General features: G+C 50.6%; 1 protein-coding gene across 1 annotated transcript; it reads right to left on the reverse strand.

The window, feature by feature from the left end:
• Positions 1-76: 76 nt before the first annotated feature.
• On the reverse strand, positions 77-17,857 carry TGM6 (transglutaminase 6). The gene is made up of 13 exons (XM_077874105.1): positions 17,848-17,857; positions 17,373-17,546; positions 16,395-16,637; positions 15,550-15,668; positions 14,131-14,259; positions 12,507-12,684; positions 12,128-12,266; positions 10,211-10,314; positions 9,891-10,133; positions 8,859-9,200; positions 6,056-6,210; positions 5,628-5,761; positions 77-4,786 (listed from the first exon to the last, which is right to left on the reverse strand). The coding sequence occupies exons 1-13, from the start codon at positions 17,855-17,857 to the stop codon at positions 4,633-4,635; spliced, it is 2,124 nt and encodes a 707-aa protein (XP_077730231.1). The 3' UTR covers positions 77-4,632.
• Between the last annotated feature and the right edge of the window lie 575 nt (positions 17,858-18,432).

Consider the following 18,432-nt stretch of genomic DNA (forward strand, 5'->3'; position numbering starts at 1 on the left):
GCTGCCCTCATGTTATATTTTATTTTATTTATTTATTTATTTTTACCATCTGTATATCCTCTTTGGTGAAAAAAGCTTATGTCTTTTGCCCATTTTTTAGATTGTTTTTTTACTGTTGGATTTTGAGAGTTCTTTATATATTCTGGATTCTAGTTCTTTGTCAGATACATGGTTTGCAAACATTTTTTTCCCCAGTATGGAGCTTGTCTTTCATTGTTTTAACAGGTTCTTTCACGGATGCAAAAGTTTTGAATTGTGATGAAGTCCAATTTATCAAATTTTCTTGCTGAGATTTTGGTAAGAATTGCATTAAGCCTATATAACAATTTGGGGGAGATAATTGACTTCTTATCTTTAGGGAGTCTTCCAATCCATGACCAAGAGATGTCTCTCCATTTATTTAGATCTTCTTTGATTTCTCTCATCAGCATTTTTTTTTTTGGTTTTCAGTATGTAAATCTGTATGTTTTGTTAGATTGACATCTGAGTATTTTGTATTTTTTTGACTGATTATAAATGTAAATATAAATTGGTTTGGATTGTTCATTGATAGTCCATAGAGATATAGTTGATTAAAGAATTGGCTCATGTGATTATGGAGGCTGACAAGTCCAATATATACTCCTATTGGTTCTGTTTCTCTGGAGAACCTTGGCTGATTCAAGCACCACCACTAATTACCACAGCCACCTTTCTGCCTTGCCTGCATAATTTAAGAAATAGTCCTAGAAACCACTGAACCTCACCAATGAAGAGGAGGCCAGGGATCTTTTGAGGAGACACCCCTTTAGGGCTGCAGCATTGGCAAAGATAACATGAACAGAAAGCTATTGGAGGAGTCAGGGCCAAGGTGCTGGCCTCTGAATCCCCCTTGTTGGTTACCATCTAGAGACTGAAGGTTAGGACTGCTGACCAATATCAAGGAGAAGGTAGTGAGCCACAGGACACTTTGGACACACTGGCCTTCACTTTGTTCCTGGGACAAACCAAGCTCATTTCCACGAGTCAGACTCCTTGGTTGCAAGCAGAAGAAACTGATTCTTGTTGGCTTAAGCAGAGGGGATGGTGTAGAAATTAAATGCAAATTGGAGAGGATAGTAAGAGATAGACCAGACATAGGGAAATATGGGATTCCACGAGTCTTCAGAGGGTCAAGAAGCAGGCAGCAGGAAACAGCATGGCAGATTGTATATTTCCACATGTATCTATGGCAATATTTCTAGTCCTACAAGCTCTTCCAGAATCTTTCCACTTTTTATGATGAATTGGGTCTGTTTCCTTTTGAAACTTAGAGGAACCGGATGCCTGGGTGGCTCAGTGGTTGGGTGTCTGCCTTCGGCTCAGGGCGTGATCCCGAAGTCCCGAGATGGAGTCCCATATCAGGCTCCTTTGCATGGAGACTGCTTCTCCCTTTGCCTCTCTCTCTCTGTGTCTCTCATGAATAAATACAATCTTAAAAAAAAAAAGAGAAAGAAACTTGGAGGAACTTTGTAACCATTTTGATGACTAGAATGTGGTAGAAGTGGCACTGGATGACTTCCAATCCTAAAACATAAAGGCAATATGGTGTCTATCTGAGACTCTCTCTCTCTCTCTCTCTCTCTCTCTCTCTCGATGCTTGCCCTTGTACCACAGCCACCATGTTGTGAGGAAGCCCAGACCATGTGGAGAGACTGTGGGTAGGTGTTCCAGCTGACAGCCCAGCTTGGTGCTCGGCCAACAGCCAGCATCCACCACCAGAGATGTATGTGAGTGGATAAGCCTTCAGACAATCCTGACCCAGCCTTTCCACTGTCCCAGCTCCATTAAGTCAAGCAGAGATGAGCTATGCCTACCAAGCCCTGACCAAATTGCAGATTCATTCACAAAATAAGTATTGTGATTATTTTAAATTTTAAGTTATGGGTTGGTTTGTTACACAGTGATAGGTAACTGGAACATGCGACGACCATGTCACAGCAGAAATGACCTGGCTAGGGCACTGCCTGGGACTCCACCATCTACACCATCTGTGATGCCTTCTGAACATTCCCTGCATCCAAATCTCAGGAGAGAGCATAGGCCTTGTCTGAGTCAAGGTGCCCAGCCATGGCTGTGCCACAAGGTAAGTTGAAGACGACGATAATAGTATGTACTTCTTGGAGTTGTTATGAGATTAAATAATTAATATATATAAAGCACCTGAAACAGTTTCTGGCATGTAGTAAGCACACTCATTTAATTTTTCATCTTTTTTTTTTTTTTTGGTTACTATTAAAATTTGAGCTCAGATGTCACTTCCCCAGAGACTCTTTCTCTGATGCCACCATGGGAAGTGGTGCTATCCTATCCCCTGCAACTCTGGGAGAGGTGACATTGGGTTTTATTTTCTCTTTGGCACACATCACTAACTGCAATCAGCTTATCCACAGATTTGTTTACTTGCTTACTCTTATTTCTCATTTTACTTTTTGTACCTTTTAAAATGTTGTGATTGAGTGCCTGTCTCCATCAGCTGGACGGTAATCACCACGAGCACAGGGAATTTGTAATGTCACTGCTCTGTCCTTGGGTTGAACAGAACGCAGGTGGAGACACATTGTCTAGCTTTTCCTTCAGTGGAGGGTTTGTTCCCCCAACTGCTGGGAGTGCTGACCACAGACAACTTCAGGGATGACCTCTGCTGTAGAGAGCTATCTTGCTCAAAGTCACTTGTCTTCTGGGGCAAATCTGTGATAGATGCAGGCATAGAAAGGCCCGGACACCCTGGCCCAACCTGGAACAAATCTCATGGGCCATGCTAGCTCCAGAGCTGCCCTTGGGGTGGGCCCAGGCTGTCACTGGACCTGCATCATGGCTCCATTTCTCCCTCTGCCTATCCTGCTTCCCTTCCACTGTGTTGACCCCCAGGTCATTCCTCGCTAAGTGTCCTGCATGCTAAGCTCTGTCTCAGAGTCAGCCTCCTGGGAGGCACAACCTGGTACAGCCAAGTCTGAGGAAGGTGGGCAATTGGCATTTGCTTGAAGGATGAGATGTCTGGGGCCACTGCAAGGGGCCAAGATAGTCTCCCTGCTGGAAGGAGCATCCCTTTTACTAAGATCCCAGGTGCTTGGCTGGCTTAGTCGGCTAAGCATCTGCTTAACCTTCAGCTCAGGTCATGAGCCCAGGGTCCTGGGATCAAGTCCCACATTGGACTCCCTGCTCTGCGGGGAGTCTGCTTCTCCCTCTGCTTCCGTCTTTGTCTCTCATGAATAAACTCTTTAAAAAAAAAAGTGGGAGATCCCCTCTGTTGTAGTCAGCTTTCAGTACTCCTTCCTGATGCTCAACCCTGAGGAAGTGGCTGCTGCTCTGGACTTCCAGCTGCCCCTCTTATATGGACGGGATCAGCATCCCAAACCCAGGTTTGGAAAGCAGGTCCTTTACATCTCTGGTTCTCCAAGCCGTCATGCTGTGTAGAATCATGAGACAAAAGCCTTCACGGGGGCCTCGGTTACAAGGATCACCCACCACACATGTCCGTGTATTTGTCTGACCTCCTTTTAGCAAAGACTTTCTATGTCAATTATTCCCACTTAACTTTGCATTCAGCAAGTGTCCTACCGCGGATGAACCATTTTGTTGTGGTGTAGATTACTTAAAATTCTCTGGTCATTATAATTCTTTTGGCTGTCTAGAACATTCTGAGCTGAGTCTCATGACCGACATGTGCAGTTATCCTCAAGTCCTGGTGCTCTCCACTCCAGTCCTTGTTCCAGAGGCCTCTGTCCTGTTCTGATGCTGAGAACATGATTGTGTGTAGTATAAGCTGCTGGGGGGTGGGTTCTACAAAGTTACTGTTGCTCTCATTCTCAAAAAATGAATAAACCCTGGGCTGGTGGAAAGAGACCCCTAATGACCACCATGAGATCAGATCTGGGGCTTCATTTTCCCATTCAATCAGGCTCTTCTATTTTCAGCTTCTTCCAGGCAGCAGGGGACTCTTGGATGCTGGGCCTGGGTCTTCAGTGAGGGAAGATCTCCCATTGGTTCAAATCTGATGATTTTCAGAACACAACTTTGGGGTAAAACTTAGATGGTGTAAATGGCATGCACAGACCCCAATGCTGTCTCCAGCTCGCCCTGTGGCTATGGGCAAGTCTCTTCCCTCTGTGTAAAATGGGAGCATTGAGGAATGATTTGGTGCCAGCCCTAACACTTCTGGGATCCTTTTCAGAGTTGGGAGGACACTCTTGGGTCTGGATGCAGTCAGAGCACCGAGGAGCTGAGAGAGAAGCAAGGAGAGCCCAAGTGTCGGCCAGGGTGATGGTGAACAAGCAGGGCACGAGCTGGCTGAGCCGGATGGGCCTCGGTGATTGTGATGTTTGGTCTGTCAGCCTCCCAGTGGTGAGGGTGATCGATGAACATGGAAGAGTGTCCCTATATCATCCATCGTCGTCCAAAAGTTTAAGGCTTGCCGAGCCTAACACTTCATTTCACAGATGGCGAAACTGAAGCCCAGGAGAAGAAGGGACTTGCCCAAATTCACAAAGTGAGGCAGGAAGAGAAGCAGAACTGGAACCTGGGCCTCCTGGCTCCCACTCAAGAGAGACAAAGAGGTGGACAGGAAGGGAAAGGAGGCCATCTCCTCCACTGTCAGCCCCTTGTGGTGGCCAGTCACTTGGCGGTGGCCACGTGGATGACCACAAAGCCTTTGATGTCTGGGAAGTGGGGGCTGATGAGATCCACCTGCAGCTGCCTCGGGCCGCTCTTGGACGGGGTGATGCTGAACTGGACGGAAGCCTTCTCCTGGGGCTCCAGGCTGGGCACGCTGGGGAAGGGGATGGTACAAAGGCAGACCGTCAGCTCCCTCTCCTTCTGCATCTGGCCTGCCCTCTCCAGAGCCCTTGGGATCAAGGTCACACCTTGAGACCGACATTCAAGCCCTGTCAATATGCTTCTAGCTTCTGTTTCCCTGCCACCACTCCTCATTCTTTCCAGCCAGCCGGGCCTGTGCCCTGACCATACCTTACACTTCCTCTCTCTGGGCTTCCACCTGCACCGTTCCTCCCACATCGGATGTCCTTCCCATTCCAATCACACCCAAGGACAAGATCACGTCTCTCTTCTTCTAGGATACCCTCCCTGACTACCCTAGCCATGGAGACCTCTAACTGGGAAGCCTTCCATCCTGCTCCATACCTGAAAAGCTTCTCGATTCATCATGTAAGGCCCAGCTCCACTGTGGCCCTTCCCTGGTTCCACCCCATCCCCATTCAAGGGCTGTCCCTGATTCCCTGGGCCCCAGGGATCCATCCCTCCGCACACATCGCACTGTCCTCATTTGATGGTCCCGTCTTTGAGAACACTTCTTCCGGCAGAGCCCTGTCTGTTCATCCCGGTGTTCCCAAAGGTCACCAAGAGGCTCAGAGAACAGGTCATTCTGATCATGTGATTAAGGGTCACGTGAATGAGTGAGGGGGTGACTGGGTGAGTTATACACCTGAACTAATGACTAAATCAATGAAGGAAGAAATAAATAGATGGAGGCTGGTGTGTCTAGGTCATGAGCTGGTTCCTGGAGGCCCAGAGTCTCCTGCACCGCCCTCCGTTGGTCGCTTTTCCATGGCCCATCCTATAAGGAAGGCTCCCACTCCCAGGCTGACACTTACTCGATGCTGAGCTGTCCCTGGAGAAGGCCACTGCCCTCCACCATCAGCACACAGTCCTCCACTCTCTCCAGGAGGGGGTTGACCAGCGTCACTTTCACAACAACCGCCACCCCCACCACGGCGGGGCCCAGCACCTGGAGGGGTAATCCCCATAAGTCATTGTCCCCCTCTACGCTCCCCCAAGAAACCCATGGGTCCCAGCAGGAACACTGGCTGGAGCCTGGTGTGGGCAGGAATCATGGCTACCCCTTGCATCCATCTGCCCTCCTACTGAGCTCCATCATTATATCTAGCCCCCTGCATCCACGCCGCTTCTCTCTGCCCTTGAGAGCCGAAGCTGGAGCTAAAAGCACAAAACCCCCAGCCTTTGATGCTCTCCCCAAGCCGTGTAGGGGGCCTGCCAGGAAAAGGATGCAGACAGGACTCACCTTGATGGTGATGAAGTCCTCCAGAGTAATGTCCTTCTCCACCAGGAGCTTCTCTCCTTTGGTGACAAAGCACATGGCAGCCAACAGGATCTTCTTGTCCTCTGTCAGGTCTTCCTTATATTGCGAGTAAGATATTGTGATTGGGATCTTTTTCTCTGGAAGGGAAAGCAGAGGTGGGAGTTAGGGTCTGATACTCTTTTTCAGCTGAATCAGGGGGAAGAAGGGAAGGCTCCATTCCTAGTTACACCTCCTTTGGTCCTTGCCACCAACGTGAGATGAACATTATTATATTATTGTCAGTTTACGGATGAAGATACCTAAGCCTCAGAGAGGTTAGTTTCCGGTCCAACGTCACACAGCAAGTAAATCAAGGAGCCAAGATGAGATGGGATTCAAATTCAGGCCAGTCGGCTACCATGACACCTGACAGTTTCTCCAAAAACTCCTGGAATTGTGCTTAACCTTTCCCTAATCATTCCAGATGCAAATATCTCAGACCATTAACAGGAATCCATTCACTGTTCATTGAGGACCTACAGTGTGCACGGTGTGCCGGGTGCAGAGAAGGGAGGAGAGTCAAAGGTCGGCCTCAAGCTTCCAATCCAGTAAAAAGGCCAACTTCTTCGCAGCTTCTCCAAATCCTCCCTCCCCATTAAGGCCCATCTGAGTCAGCCCCCAAAATGGGAAGCCTTCATGGGTACCCCACTCAGTGATCTCGTGTCCTTTGCCTGCTGAGCTCCTGTGGTCCTCGACATCTGGGGCTCTCACCAGCCGCAGACACCCTGCCTGTGGGTTTCTTTCCCTGGAACATGGGTCACCACAGAGCACAGTGGACTACCGTTATATTTGGGTGTTTTTGGATCATTGTATTTTTCCTTTAGGTACAAATGGGTACAACGTATCTGATTTGCTCCCGCCTGACCACCCTCTGCTGTTTTCTGTTTCCTTCCTGCCCCTGAGGGCATTGGTTTTCAACCTGTGGAAAAAGTCCTTAAAGGATTTGAACCTGGTTCACTTTATGTTCCCCTAGAGCTTTGCATATAGTAGATGCTTCTTTTTTTTTTTTAATTTTTTTTAAAATTTATTTATGATAGTCACACAGAGAGAGAGAGAGAGGCAGAGACATAGGCAGAGGGAGAAGCAGGCTCCATGCACCGGGAGCCCGACATGGGATTCGATCCCGGGTCTCCAGGATCACACCCTGGGCCAAAGGCAGGCGCTAAACCACTGCGCCACCCAGGGATCCCTAGTAGATGCTTCTTGAATGCCCAAATGCTGATCCATATGTCAAAACTCTACATTGCTGTATGGGTTTCCTTAGTCCAGTAGGTCATGACTAGGTGAATCCTTAATACAACAAGAGCAACAATGAATAATTACGAAAGCTAACTTTTACTAACTTTTACTGCTGGGCACTTGGAAACACATTCATTGACGAACTCATTCAATCCTTACAACAATTTCATGAGCAAGTATCATTATCACCAACTCATAATATCAATAATGCTATCAATCCCTACAATAACTTACATGTCCCTTAGGTGGTCAGAATTACACCAAACACTTTATATATGTTCTATCATTTACTCCTTGTGTGGTGGGAAATTGGTGGTTTTCAAAGCATGGTCCTGGGACCAGGGGCATCAGCATGACCTGGGAACTTGTTAGAAATGCAAATTCTAAGGCTACTCAATAAAACATTAGCAAATTTAATCCCACAACATGTAAAAAGAACTATCTGTATATTTATTTAAAGATTACACATCTATTAAAATGATGTGGTTGAAGAGCTTATAAAAACATTTGAATAACAATGTGATGTGAACTGAGAGAGACACTAATAAACACTGAGTTCTCACAGTGTAATCAGATCTGTTTGGCAAAAAGCAACAGGCATTAAAACTGGAAGGAAAATATGTTAATAATCTGGAGGTGGGTGGTAGGATCACAGGTGATCTTGCTCTGTGCCCTCGAAATCTTTAAGGAATGTATATTACTTTTAATATGAAAAAAAAAAAGCCAGGAGAAAGTGCACGTTAATTAACATTTCCCTACACAGCGTTATTTTGCAATTTGGATTTTGTGAAGAATAAGGGAGCAAAAAAAAGTGAAAAGGTGTGTGACATCTCCTTCACATGTTTTCCCTCCATCAAAACACAGGAGCTTCACCAGAAACTGGGCCCAGAGGAACAGTTTCTTTGTTTAATTGAATCCTTAGACTTCAGAATGTTATGTGAGGGCAGAGAGGGAGCGAGGGGTGGGGGAGAGAGACAGAGAGAGAGAGAGAAAGAGAGAGAGAGAGAGAGAAACAGGAGGGAAGGGTGCAAGGACAGAGAACGCTGTGGGGATGGCAGTAGATGCGTTTAGAATTTTCAGGACAGAGCCTGGCACATGTGAGCACTTAGTAGCTGTTTCTTACTGGTCCGTGCCTCTCGTACAGGACACCTGCAGCCAGGTGGGCTGCAGAATATGGTGGATTTTAGAAAGGTGACAAGGCATATTCCATAGGTTGTGAAATGCTCCCAGCAGGTATTTGTCCGGGGAGTCAATATTCACATGGCTTGAGATCACCTCACCTGCACTCAAGTTTGCCACCAGATGACCATGGACTTTTACTACTAGTCTCATTAGTTAGCACCTCTGAACTCCGCTTTCTCACCTGTCAGGTGGGGAACAGGAGGCAAAGCACTGATCAAATGCTCAGAGACATCCCTGTCTTTCCTGGGAATGAGCACAGCTTGCTGGGAAGTCCCGCTTGGCCAGTCCCCCTCTCCATGCCCCCCCTGGGCAGCGGCCCCCCTACCTTCTTCGGGCCCCAGTCGCACCGTGTGGGACTCGTGCAGGATCTCGGCCACCGGCCTGCGGGTGTATAGGATGGTGGCACCGCTCAGGTTGACCCGGACCCTCTGGGCCCGGGAGGTGAGGTTAGCTAAGCACAGAGCCAGTCTCAGGTCGTGGCCCAGCATGGGTGGCTCCAGCATCTTGAACTTGCCGGTGACGCTGGGCTTGGTGGCAGGCTCCATGAGGTCCACGCGCCACAGCCCGCGGCTGCCTGCCCTGCGGACCCGGGTCCTCCTCCCGGGGGCTTCCACGCCGAACAGCTTCCTCACGGCCTTACGGTACACCTGCCTCTCCTTCCGGGACCCTGGGGGCATCGCACGTGGTGAGGTGGGTGTCCCTTTCCTGCTCCTCCCGTCCCGTCCCCCGGCTTCTCTTGTGCCATCTCACCTCCTCCCCACGGAAAACCACCACTCCTTCACCACTTCAATCCACCACGCCTGGAAGGGCTCCAATGGACAGCCCAGGAGCCAGGTGCACACCACGGCCATAGGCACCGTGTTTGGTTCGGGGACTATTTAAATACATTTTAAATCAATCATCAAAGACTTCAGATCGGGCAATTTCGCACAAAAATACAGGTCTGCAGCTTCTCTGCCAGCTGGGGCTGAAGACTCATCTGATGAGGACTGCCCACATTTTTGTAGACTTGCTATGTGCCAGGCACCGCAGTTCCAGGTGCTATATTTTCCCCCTAGGAAGTCGGTGCTACCATCAGCCACATTTTATAGATAAGGAACCAGGGGCACAGAGAAGTAAAGTGACTTAGAAGAGCCTTGAGATTTGAACCCAGGCAGTCTGGCTCCATATCCATGTTGTTAATCACACTCCCTTCCCACTGTCTCCATGGCAGGGATGGTCTAGAGCCGGGTAATGGGTGCTCCCCTCACCATCATAACACACAGGGCAGGGCCCGGCCCAGGCTGGTCTGCGGTGGGCCCTCTGCGGCAGACAGGACATCTTGGGGGGCTGATGGGGGCCGCCCTATTGCCCTTACCTTCTGGATACTTGTAGAGGCCCGTGATGTCCACGCGGGAGTCACTGCCCACGGCCTTGGTGCTGATGCACCTCCCAATCTTCTTGGTGTCCGAGTACACCCGCTCCCGGCTCTCATCCTCGTGCCAGAGCCAGGTGATGTAATCTGCGTTGACCTCCGCGAACACAAAGGGGCCATCGTGGGCCAGGTGCACGTCGCCCTCTCGGATGGCAGTGACGGAGGCTGGGCCGCACCGGAACATGCCTGGGCAGGAGGGATGGGCGTGAGCAGCAAGGGTGAGGAGGAATGGGGGTCCGGGGTCCTTCAGGCTGAGCCCATACCTTCACTCTCCTCCTGGGGGGTGGCGTCCAGAACCTGCCAACCATTGTAAGAGGGGCCCAGGTCCCGGCGGGCGAACCAACTCTCATTCCAGACGTGGAAATTCCTGCCACAGAGATAAGATGGGGCAGGATGGCCTTCAGTGAGTACAGAGGCCCATGGGATGGCAAGTTCCTATTGTGAGCCAGGCCCTGGCCCCAAACTCTAGGTATGTATATATATGTGTGTATATATATTCTATATATATGTAGGTATATGTATGTGTGTGTGCACATATGTGTTGTTCAAGGTACAAATACAATCACAAAGAAGACAGAACATTTTGCCCTCTTGCAGCTTACATTCTAATAAAGGAGAAGGTTAGGGAGACAGGCAAAAGTAGGTAAGCAGATAGAGAAAACAAATACAAGTACCAATAAATGCTGTGAAAAAAGAGACCTGAATGGCAAGTGACTACTGGAAACCTGCTCTAGGAAAATGACATCTAAGATGAGGCTTAAATAAGAAAGGATTAGGGGATCCCTGGGTGGCTCAGTGGTTTAGTACCTGCCTTTGGCCCAGGGCATGACCCTGGAGTCCTGGGATCATGTCCCACATCGGGCTCCCTGCATGGAGCCTGGTTCTTTCTCTGCCTGTGTCTCTGCCTCTCTCTCTTTCTCTGTGTGCCTCATGAATAAATAAATAAAATCTTTAAAAAAAAATAAGAAAGGATTAGCCATTGGAAGAGTGAAGGGAATAGTGTTCCAGGCAGAAGGAACAGCATGTGCAAAGACTCTGAGACAAGAAGAGCTTTGTGTCTTTAGGGAACTGAAAGTATTGTAAGTATCTCTGGGCTTCAGCCAGTATGGGGTTAGGTAGGGGTCAAACTATGCAGAGCTTCGTAGGTCCTGGTAACCTTGGTAAAGAATTCAGACTTGAAGTTTCCTGTGATAAAGATGAGAACATGAGACTAGCAAAGCAACATTATTTGCACAAGGTCACACCATAAGGAAGCAGGAAAGAGAAACCCTGGTTGGCCTGACATGGCATCTTTATAGCTGACCTCAGGACTCCTCTCCAGGAGGCAGTGGTCTTTGTGTGGGAGAATATTTGGATAAGCACTTGGGGGTAAACTGATAACCTCTGTGGTGACAGGGGTCCCAACATCAAAAGACAAGATATTTTGGTTTTGTTTTGGTGCAAGATGAACAGCATTACATTATGCTGCTAATACTGAGTCGGTAAAAAGTGGAGGAGTGAGGGGACTGTGAGTATGTATGTCCTTGCGTCTGCAGAGCCTCCCTGTGAAGAGGTGTAAGAAGCTAGTGGCCGCGCTGCCTCCGTGAGGACAAGAGGCGGGAACCCGGTCGGGGGGAGACATCACTATAACCCATTTGGTACCTTTTGAATATTAACGCACATGCGTGTCTTTCCTATTTAAAAAATCACATTAAAATGAATTGTTTAGCGATGCCCGAGTGGGTCAGTGGTTGAGCGTCTACCCTTGGCTCGGGTCATGATCCCAGGGTCCTGGCTTGGAGCCCTGTGTCCAGCCCTGCGTCCAGCCCTGCGTTGGGCTCCCTGCTTAGCAGAGGCTCTGCTTCTCCCTTTCCTCCCCTTTCTTGCTATTTCTGTCACTGTCTCTCTCTCTCTCAAATAAATAAATAAAATAAAAAAATAAAATGAATTGTGTAAAGCCTGTGGGAAGAGTCTTGCCAGGGCTGAGACACACACATGGCCCGAGACAGCAGACAAAGAAGCTGAGGCAGGACACAGGGGTGACCATGCATAGGGAATCTCGGGGAAGGCTCAGTCCCACGGAGGGCGCCCTGGGCTTCAGGGCAGCCAAATCTCCAGCCCCCCCACCTGGGCCTCTGGGTCATGTGTCCCGGGGCCATCCCTCTTGCAGACGGCTGGGGACCCGGGGGACTAGCACCCACCACATGCTGTCCTCTGTCAGGTCCTCCAAGGTCCGCCCGAAGGAGTCCACGTATTTGTCCACGCTCAGGTTCCTGTCCGTGTCATGGGCCGAGTTAAAGTTGGACACGACTCGGGTGGCGATCCCCAGGCATCTAAGGACTAAAGAGCAGGAGCCCCCCAGGAGGTGGAAGGGACCCCGCCAGGAGGCGGAAGGGGGCAAAATAAAAGATCCAAAGTCACACAAATGAACTTAACTATTTGGTTTCTCTCATCAGCAACCAGACTCCTATTTCCCCATCACCAATAGGGGAAAAACTTGGGGTGGGGTCGGTGCACATGTATGCAAATGAAGGCAGATGATGGAGCTGGCTTGGGGTCAGGGGACCTTTCCCTGGGTACCTGTGCACATGACTCCAGCGAAGACCCAGCACTGGCCGTATTTGACAGGCTTGAACCTGCCCTTGAACCACTTGTGCAGAATGGCCACGCTGCCGCTCCAGTGCAGGGGGCTGGTGCCGCCGCCGTACTTGCCCTGCCACTGGCCTTGAACCACGCCCCTGTCATTGTTGCTGTTCACCTGGGCAGAGGAGGCCAAGGGTCCACCACCAGGCAAGGCTTCCCTCCTCGGGACCACGCCATTGTAAAAGCATCTCACACTTTGCACCAGTCGTTCAGGGCCACCTCTTACTTTTAAATTATCTGAAAACTGGAGGCATCTGCTGTCTTAAAATACCTACTTTGGGTACCATTTATTGTTTTTAATTACCTTCCATTGGGATACCCTATTGTTGGAAACTACCTATGATTTTACAGCATTTCTTCTTTTAAATGATCTATCTGGGGGGCCGTTGGTGGTATAATTATAGAGGCAGCTAACATTTATTAACTGTTTACTGTGTGCAGGCCCCTATTCCAAGGGCTTCGTGCATACCATATCAACCCATTTCAAGGTAGATTTTGTTATTTTCTTTTTTTTTTCATACGAGAAGACAGATTCAAAGGGGTTGAGGGACCCATCCAAGTCACACAGCAGGTTAGCAAAAGGGTTGGTGAGCCCCAAGTTTAGGACTTTTGACTTAGAGCCCCACAGGGCTGTGACACTCCACTGTCTGGAACCGGTCACAGCTTTTGAGTCTCTGTTTTTCAACATTTCTCTAAGGTCTCGAGGAATGAAGTGTATCAACTCTGAGGAAAACAGCTTCATACATTCCTGGAATCACAGATATCCACCCACTTATCTTAGCACCTGCTTACAGTAGGCCTTCTGGCTATCTTTTGAGGAGGAAGAAGCATTATTGTGTGAAACAGAATAAAGACAGGCCTCCTCTGGTGGCGAGCTGGGCCTCTGTATCCCCTCCCTGAGTCTGGGCTGGCCCGTGACTGCTCTGACTGATGACTATGGGAGAAGGGAAGCTGTGCCAGTTTCCAGGCCCAGGATTTCTGTGTGCGACTCAAAGCTTCCAGTTCTTCTGTTTTGGAACAATTGTTTCAGCGAGAAGCCAGCTGCTGTGTCTGATTACGCTGAGATCACCATGCTGTGGGGAAGCCCAAGCTGGCCACGTGGGAAGGCTGCATGGAGAGAGAGCCATGTCCAGCCAACCTCAGCTGTTCTAGCCAGCCCAGAGCAGGAGCCAAAAACGATCCCAAGCAAGCCACCTTGACATTCCAGCTCCAGCAGACACAGCATGGAAGAGAACCAAAGAACCACTGACCAGTAGAACCAAGGCCCCAGATATATGGTCTCATGAAACCATTGCAGCCACCTGCAGGTGTTCAGACACCCCCAGCCGAAGCATCGCGGAGCAGACAAGCCGTTCTCATGGTGCTCGGCCCAAGTCCCTGATCTATAAAACTGTAAGCATAGTAAGTGGTTGTTTTGCGCCACTGAGTTTTGGTTGTGGTTTGGGACAGTGATAGAGAATTAAAACAAAATGTGACTTGGGAAGATCATAGGGTGTGATCCTGGGGTTGGCTCAGGGGCCCATGAGGAAGACTGTGTGCAGGGAACGGTGGAGCTCCTTACCATGGCGCTGATTGCCCTGGTGACATAGATGGGGTCGTGGCGGTGGGACACGTCGGTGGCTGGGTCATTTTGGTGAAGAGGACTTCGGTCCAGGATGGAGAGGCAGATGTCCAGGATCTCCTCCTCAAACTGTCCGCAGAGAGGCTGTGCTTAGAGGCCAGAGCTTCACCCGCATTCCAGGCCCTCCCGCGCACGATGCTTGCCCAATAGGTCCCTTGTGTTTTGCAGGGAAATTTGCCTACTTCCACCCAGGAACACCACAGAGCATCCCAAGTCTCAGAAACCCTCCCTCAAAGAGTCACTGGTAGCCAGAAACTTCATCGTAATCGTGTCCCCACCCTGTTCAGTATCCACCCCCAAGACTCCCCCACTACCCATGGTAAAGTTCGTGGTAAGCTGGTGACCCTGGAGCCGCATCTCTCCTGCTGGCACACTCCTGTTTAAATGACTTTTTTCAAATACATTTGCATGAATTGACAACTTTTCAAAACTGGAGGATCTTTGCATACAAATTAAGATTTCTGGTCTCTGAAGGTCTCTGAAGGTTCTTTGGAAGGTGTGGGGAGCCCTGGGTTCACTTTCATATGGGGTCAGAAGAGGTGGGTGCCGAGGAGTGGTTACCCCTTAAGTGGACCCTAAACTCTCCAGGACCTCGTCTGAACCCCAGACTAACTTCCAGCTGCTCTGCCTGATAGTCAGGGTCCTGGACTTGCCCAGCCAACCTTTTTTTCAGGGCACCTGAAGGCCAGGCAGCACCTAGTCCTCTTGCAGTCCTCCTCTGCTCCCTGACTCCCACCACCATGCGGCTGTGGGCTCTGCCCTCTGCCTTGTCACGTTGTGCCCAGCTCCACACTCAGCCCCAAGACCATGAAGCCTCCACAATACCTGAGGTGGGGTTTTAACACTCTTCTGACTTCCCTATGCCCCCTTCTCTGCCACTCTGATGCCCCCGTGTCCCCTCTGCCATCACGTTTTACTGTAACTATTTATCTGGCCAGTGGCTCTGAAGTGTGGTCCCAGACCAGCAGCAGCAGGACCACCTTAACCAAAATGCACATTCACAGGCCGCACCCCAGGTCTCCTGAATCAGTGCCTCTGGGTGGGGCCCAGCCACCTGTGTGTTTTGAAGAGCCCTCCCTGGGACTCAGGAGCTTGCCCAAGACTGAGAACCAACCCCACCCCCACCCCCCGGGCTCTGAAGCTATTTATTCTTCTGTACTGCACTGCATCCAAAGCACCTCCCGTCCAAGGACCCAGCGCAGGCCTCGGCACAGCTAAGAGTAGTGAATGAGCGGATTTGCTCTAGGGGTCAGCCTCGCTTGTCCCTGGCTGGAGGAGGTGAGCAGGCTCAAGGGCTCCTGCGCTGACTTTCTGCACACCCCACCCTGCCTCCTCCCGCTAGCCTGTGCCCCTGGAGACCTGCCCGTAGTTCCAGCCCTGGGCTCGGATGTGTTTCTCCACGCCTCGGAAGATGATCCCACTGTCGTTCAGCACGTACTCCTGTCTCTCCTCCTCTGAGTCCAGAAACACGTCGTCCTCTGAAAAGCAGTTGTCAGGCCCGGCTTGGGCTGGAGCTCTCTGGCCTTGCAGGCCTGGGGTAGAGGCTACATTGGGGAGTGCCTGGAAACTTGGGACAGGGAGGGCAAGAGGGGCTGGCGGGCTTCCGGGCTACCTTCTGGCCAAGCCCCATTCCACCAGGGGGCGTCCATTACCCAGGCGAGGACACCCCCACCCAGCCCCAGACTGAGGGACTTTAGCAAGATGACCCCACTTGATGCCGACAGCAGCCTCATGTTTCTTAAATATTAATAAGAGTACTGACCCCAGTACTCCTTACGATGTCCTGTGTACATCACAAGCATTAGCACTATGATTTCTCACCATTATCCCAAGGGGTAGGCGCTGTTATTACTCCCACATCACAGATGGGGAAACCAGGACTCATGGAGGGAGGCGACTTAGCAGCATGGGGACTAAACCAAGGCTGCTGATGGCAAGAGCTTGGGGCTCTCCTCCCATAAGGCCCCATGCTTGCCGACTGCCCCCGCATACTGGAAACCACTGATCCCTGCCCCCTGGCATAGGATCCTTTGTAGCACCTGCTACCGGGTTCCTCTGCCCAGGGCTCACCTCTGCCTAGGCCCAGCTGTTTTGGCATTCACCTGCCTGTTGCTTAGCCTGCCTCCCAGATCCCCTGCTAAGGGCGGGCCCACCTCTAGGACAGCTTCCAGGAAATCCTCTGCCTTGGACTTGCCAGCTCCTACCTGGGCACCACGGGTTGAAAAGGAGAACAAATTCGCCCAGCTTCCGGTCATTTTGCTTTCGGCGAGAGGAGACCCTGGTCCTCATCAGGTAGCGGCCAATGACAGCGTTGGGAGGGCTGGTGATGCTGACGGTCATGGTGTTCTCCGTCTGAGCCTCCTCCACCGCTGTCCAGTTCTGGCCCACATCCGGCTCCGATATCTGGAACACAGCTTTGGTGTGGCAGTCCTCAGATGCCTGGGGTCCTGGCAGAGAGGAGAGGGAATCGGGAGATCCAGGTGCCCCTAGGAAACCCAGCTCTAGGGAAGAAAAGAAAAGCTACAAGCCTGGAATCCACTGCAATGTTCACTTCCTGAATTGCCAGGACACTGTTGGGGGCCACCTCCACTGTCCCCATGTCCCACCCACGTCCTGGATCTAGGAGAAAGTAACAGGACCCCTGAAACCAAAGTCTGCCATTCGTCTGTCAAGGAGAGAGAAGCGGGCAGCCCTGGTGGCCCAGCGGTTTAGCGCCACCTTCACCCCAGGGCGTGATCCTGGAGATCTGGGATCGAGTTCCACGTCGGGCTCCCTGCATGGAGCCTGTTTCTCCCTCTGCCTGTGTCTCTGCCTCTCTCTCTCTCTGTGAGTCTGTCATGAATAAGTAAATAAAATCTTAAAAAAAAAAAAAAAAAAAGGAAAGAAAAGCTTGGGCCCCAAAGGTATCTGAAGAATTTCCACAGTTTTCCAGAGCCCTAGGATTCCTTAGTAGGCAGAGAATTCCAGAGCTGTGGCATCTGTCCCATCACCTGCTGGCAGTACCTGCCAGCCATCCTCAGCAAGTGTCATCAGGAGCCTCTAGGGGTCAGAGCTCGCCCACCTGCAGGGGTTGGGACCTGCTTCCCTCCAGTCTGGGTTGATGACCAAGAGGTCTCAGGTCACCGGTCACAGGACAATTCTTTCTGGATGTAGACCCGGGGGGGGGCTGGCGAGACAGGTACCTGTCTCCACGGTGAAGATGATGGTCTCCTGGTCCTCCAGGGCTCTGCTCAGCTCCAGCCGCAAGGTGAACACCTGGCCCCTGCGAACCACCAGCTCAGGGCCGGGGTACTCCTGGGTGTGGTGGGCAGCACCATTTTTCCGGCTGTGCCAGTCCACCTCGGTGACTCTGACCCCTGAGTAGGGCAAGGGCAGGGAGGTGAGGCGGAGCCCTTGACACGCTTCTCCCCTGCACTGTCTTGCCTTCCCACCTGCTTCAACCGGCCAGTCATTAGCTCCTGCAGCTTCTTTTTTATCCACTGTGTTATTCCTTTGTATTCCCTGTATTCGTTATTCGCAGTAGTTCCTTAAAGTGTCCGTGAACACAGAATTAGCAAATACTGAGCCATTGCTCTTAGCCTGACCCCCAACCCACAGCCCCCGAGCGCCCAGCTGACAGCCGTGGGCCTGAGCCATCTTGTAAGCAAATCCTCCAACCTCTGGTCATGCTGCCTCCACTGATCCCAAATGAAGCAGAAGCAAGCTGTCCCCCTGAGCTCTGCCCAGATGGCGGGTTTGTGAGTGAGAGAATGATAGCTGTTGTTTTAAGCCTCTAAGTGTTGGGGCGGCTTGTTATATGGCAATAGATAATTGAAACATTCAGGGGCCACAGGAATAACTGGGGTAGAATTTCCCAACAAGCTCAACGGCATCAGGACTCAAAGTTAGATTTTATTTAAGTAGTATCAGTAAATGTGAATTTCCTCCCACCATCCCTCCTTCCCTTCCTTCCTTCCTTTTTATACAGGGGGAGGGGTAAAGGGAGAGGGAGAGAGAGAGAGAATCTTAAGTGGGCTCTACGCCCAGTGCAGAGCCCCATGCTGGGCTTGATCTCATGACCCTGAGATCACGACCTGAGCCAAAATCAAGAGTTGGATGCTTAACTGACTGAGCCACCCAGGCATCCCATGACACATTTTTCACTTCCAGGTTTGGGTTGTCAGTTCATACCTGCTAAACTTTTCAACATGCACCTCTGGTGTCTGGATAAATCTTTAGGACTCTTCTTCAACAATAACATTC

Source organism: Canis aureus, chromosome 26 (assembly GCF_053574225.1).
Source record: "Canis aureus isolate CA01 chromosome 26, VMU_Caureus_v.1.0, whole genome shotgun sequence".
NCBI classification, from domain to species: Eukaryota; Metazoa; Chordata; class Mammalia; order Carnivora; family Canidae; genus Canis; species Canis aureus.